We start from the raw sequence: 3,675 nt of genomic DNA, 5'->3' as shown, positions 1-3,675 counted from the left end.
ACATTTCTAATGAGCACTGACCAGCCACATCAACCTGCCCACTGTTTGCTTGCTATTGTGTTTGGTGTGTCTTGTTGCTTTTCTTTTCTTTTGTCTCTCCTCTATCCAGCTGAGGCAGAAGGCTACCCACAAAGAGCCAGGGTCTGTCGGAGGTTTCTTCCACTGTCACCAAGTGCTTGCTCAAGGGGCATTTGCTGGGTTCTTCCTTGATGATGATAATAATAATAATAATGATAAAAATGGTAGTAAGGTCTAGACCTTACTTTGTCAAGTGTCCTGAGATGACTTTTGTTGTGATTTGGTGCTATACAAATAAAATTGAATTGAATTGAATCACTGTTGTGTGAGGTCACTCACCTATATACAGTAGGTGAGTCTGTGTGTAGCACTGGCCATATTTTAGTTTGGTAAATAAGCCAGTCCCTTTGATCACAGATGATTATTTTGTTGTGGTTTGGCACTATAATTGAATGTCACTCAATGGATGCTGCCATATTATTGAGGCCAAACACCCAAGTGAAAAGCATAGAGGTAGACTGTGCTGTGACTTGTGTTGTGCTGCTGAATGGTGCTTACGTCTTGTGGTTATAGTTAAGGAATATTTAGTAATACAAAGAGAAGTGCGGAAGAATAATGTAGCGCACAACGTTTTTTGTCCCTTCTCCCTTCCACTCCCCTTTGGTTATCATATTCCCATAATCCACCCCGGCTCTGTGAATTTAGAGTTTGTGCTCTGAGTGTCACATCCAAGGTGAGTAGCTACTATTTTAACAGCAATACTGTTTAGGCACTTAACATAACCTTGAGTATCACTGTTGTGTATACTGATAAAGGCATTTTCATGTCTTTACTGAGTGTAGCATGAGACACCGTACAAGAGTTTTGTTGGCCGTGTGATGTCCTATAAAACTAGCTTAGCATGTTAGCAGCGAATGTTGTGTTGAAGCTAACATTAGCGTTAGCTGGCTGGCGTGCATATTGTGATTTTTTATTTATATACAAGTCAACAATTAACGTAATCTCTATAAAGTCGTTTTGAATGCCGCACCTGTTTGTTGTGCGAGTTAGCTGGCATAAGCGAATGGCACGTACATATGAGCTGCCTCAACAGTAGCTAACTTGTGCTAACTTTAAATCGAACTGTTACCTCCAACGGAGCAGCAGCGCATCCGTCAGATCAGTAGGGGACAGGGCGCCTAATACACAGCCTCATGTCTTGATCACAGCCTAAGTCGATGCTGTCCCCTGTCTTTTAGATGGCACTTCACCGGTTATTCCACCTGTCCTCCGTGCTGCGCTCCGCTGTGAGCCTGACCCTGCGCAGGAACATCGGCATCTCTGCCGTTGTCTTCAACCGGGCCAAGGAACTCGATCCCGTCCAGAAACTATTCCTGGACAAGATCCGCGAATACAACACCAAGAGCAAGTTAGTTGACAGGACACAACTCAAAATGTCTAAACATTACGCATAGATGTGGCTGCTCAGAGTCCAGATAAAAATGATTCACTATCTAGGCTTCAACCAGTGACATGTTGATAAACCTCACAGCATCGATCATGTAATCCTGACATCTCATTTCCTAATCACGCTTATTTCTCGAATAATTATTTGATGTCTTGGCTCTCCCAGGGCTTCCGGTGGCGTTGTGGACGCAGGGCCCGCTTACCAGAAGGATGTGTCTGATGAGGTTAACAAACTACAGAGGCTATACGGCGGAGGAGACCTTAACGGGTTCCCTGACTTAAAATTTTCAGGTTAGTGGGGGCTCATGTTGGTTTGCACTGTGTACATAGTGTTGTTCGCTACCCTAATGGCTTCGTGTTATCAATTAAAAAGAGAAACAAATGTTGTTTCAAGTAATTTGAATAAATCAAAAAATGTGACATTTAAATGTTAAATTTCTAATAGAAATAAAGGTCAAACTGGAAGTAATATTCTAGATATGTATATAAACAACTAGAAACATCAGATTTTATTAATAATGCAAATTCTGTCTAACAAGCCAGTGTTTTAATATGTCCTTTTATGTTCTAGAAAGTCCTATATTGATAAAATACAGTGCTAGAATGATTCCTCAGTTTGCCCCTCATAAATATTTATTCTTTTGTCATGGGAAAGATACTTTGTCAGTGTCTCTATGTAGTGCATAGATGGTGTCACTTTTTAGATTTGTTCACAAAGCCTTTACTTCTGGCCTTCATGGTATTTTGATGAAGCTACAACTAGCTAGTGTCTGTATTTCTGTACTTGTTTAGATTTTAAATTTTATCTCAAGCATCGTAGCTTGTACAGCTGCAGCATGCCTTGTTTCAAAACTGACAGGGAAGTACGCAGCTGTAACTAATGATTCTCTTTATTATTCTGTTTTTTTGCAGAGCCCAATTTTGAAGAAGTGGCCAAGTGAATGCTGTCCCAGCTCTTTATCACCTGCATGTCACACGTCTGTTGTATTTAATAAAAAGATAGTAGACTGATCTATGACACACTGGTTAACAGTTGAATGATTCTGGTTGTTACCACACTGTCAATAAACATAAGCTACTTGAGATGACTTGAGTGCTATATTTTGACAAGGTCACAGATGTATTAACCTTCCCCAGAATAAATATTTCAAACCTAAAATATCATCATGATGGTTCTATCCGAACCGATACAGTTTTAATTCTGCAGCTGAGCTTGAATGTTTTATGCGTCTTAGTGTTCACTCTTAATTAATCTTCATCTTAGAGACTGAACTCTGGGCTCTGGTGCAGCAGGCTGTCTGTCCACTTGTCTCTGATGTTACATGCCATCAACAGGAAATGCACTTGAAAGATTAATGTATAGTCTGGCTTACAGAGCCGCTGTGCTTCAGTGGGAACACTGAAGGGGCTTTCAGCATGTACACTACCAGCCAAAAACATAGACACTTTCCCATTCGATTCAGTGGGAAGCGTGTTCGAACATTTGATTGGTAGTGACTGATGATTCTGTCCTCTGCTTAGTTTGACTGATGTGCTGTTGTCATTCCGAGCAGGGATCATAATGTGAACCTTGTCAGTTTGATACTCGTGCTCTAAGACATAGATATGTGATATAAGTAAAACTTGCAGTGTAGAAATACTGTTAAAAGTATGTCCTACATTCACAATTTTAGTAGTGAACTACATGTAATTAAACTTGTAGTTTCACTACATTTTGCAGTAGCTTGCTGGTAGTTCAACTACATTCATATTTTTCTAGTGACTGAAATTACATTTTTGTGTAGGTAACTACTGTAACTCCAAGTAATTAGGGGCCATAAAGGAAAAGGAATGATTTTTTGGGTTCGTTTTATTTTACCATTGTTTCTCTAATCCTAACTGTGTTTTGGGTAAAAACCGCTCATGTGTCATATACACTGATCAGCCATAACATTATGACCACCTGCCTAATACTGTTTACACAGGAGTCAATGTGGCAGTTGGTTGGCCCTCATGTCACTCTGCAGCTCACTGTGCATCTTCTGTGAATCCATTTACTACCAGTTCTACTGTCAGGAAGAGCACAGATGTGAAAAACCTATGTAGAAGGAGTGAAAACTGGTCGTGAGGACGAGTTATAGAGAATTGTTTAGACAAATCCAACAGCCTCACCACTCTAGGTGTGATATCACCACTACAGCCCCTGACTCTTTCTCTTCATAGAGACCAATG

The 3,675-nt window shown here is 40.4% G+C and overlaps 1 protein-coding gene across 1 annotated transcript; it reads left to right on the top strand.

Moving 5' to 3' along the window:
* The first annotated feature begins 650 nt into the window (after positions 1-650).
* atp5pf (ATP synthase peripheral stalk subunit F6) lies at positions 651-2,552 on the top strand. Its single transcript, XM_020622657.1, has 4 exons — positions 651-751; positions 1,257-1,426; positions 1,631-1,755; positions 2,377-2,552. The coding sequence occupies exons 2-4, from the start codon at positions 1,257-1,259 to the stop codon at positions 2,403-2,405; spliced, it is 324 nt and encodes a 107-aa protein (XP_020478313.1). The 5' UTR covers positions 651-751; the 3' UTR covers positions 2,406-2,552.
* Positions 2,553-3,675: the final 1,123 nt, after the last annotated feature.

Source organism: Monopterus albus, unplaced genomic scaffold (genome assembly GCF_001952655.1).
Source record: "Monopterus albus unplaced genomic scaffold, M_albus_1.0 scaffold285.1, whole genome shotgun sequence".
Taxonomy (NCBI): Eukaryota; Metazoa; Chordata; class Actinopteri; order Synbranchiformes; family Synbranchidae; genus Monopterus; species Monopterus albus.
This window is presented reverse-complemented; position numbering and strand designations above follow the sequence as displayed.

What these genes read in the sequence shown, in the direction of transcription:
- atp5pf (XM_020622657.1), top strand. Translation starts at nt 1,257, where the DNA reads ATGGCACTTCACCGGTTATTCCACCTGTCCTCCGTGCTGCGCTCCGCT. An exon ending in GAATACAACACCAAGAGCAA is followed by an intron (nt 1,427 to 1,630) that starts GTTAGTTGACAG and finishes TGGCTCTCCCAG; the next exon opens with GGCTTCCGGTGGCGTTGTGG. An exon ending in CCCTGACTTAAAATTTTCAG is followed by an intron (nt 1,756 to 2,376) that starts GTTAGTGGGGGC and finishes GTTTTTTTGCAG; the next exon opens with AGCCCAATTTTGAAGAAGTG.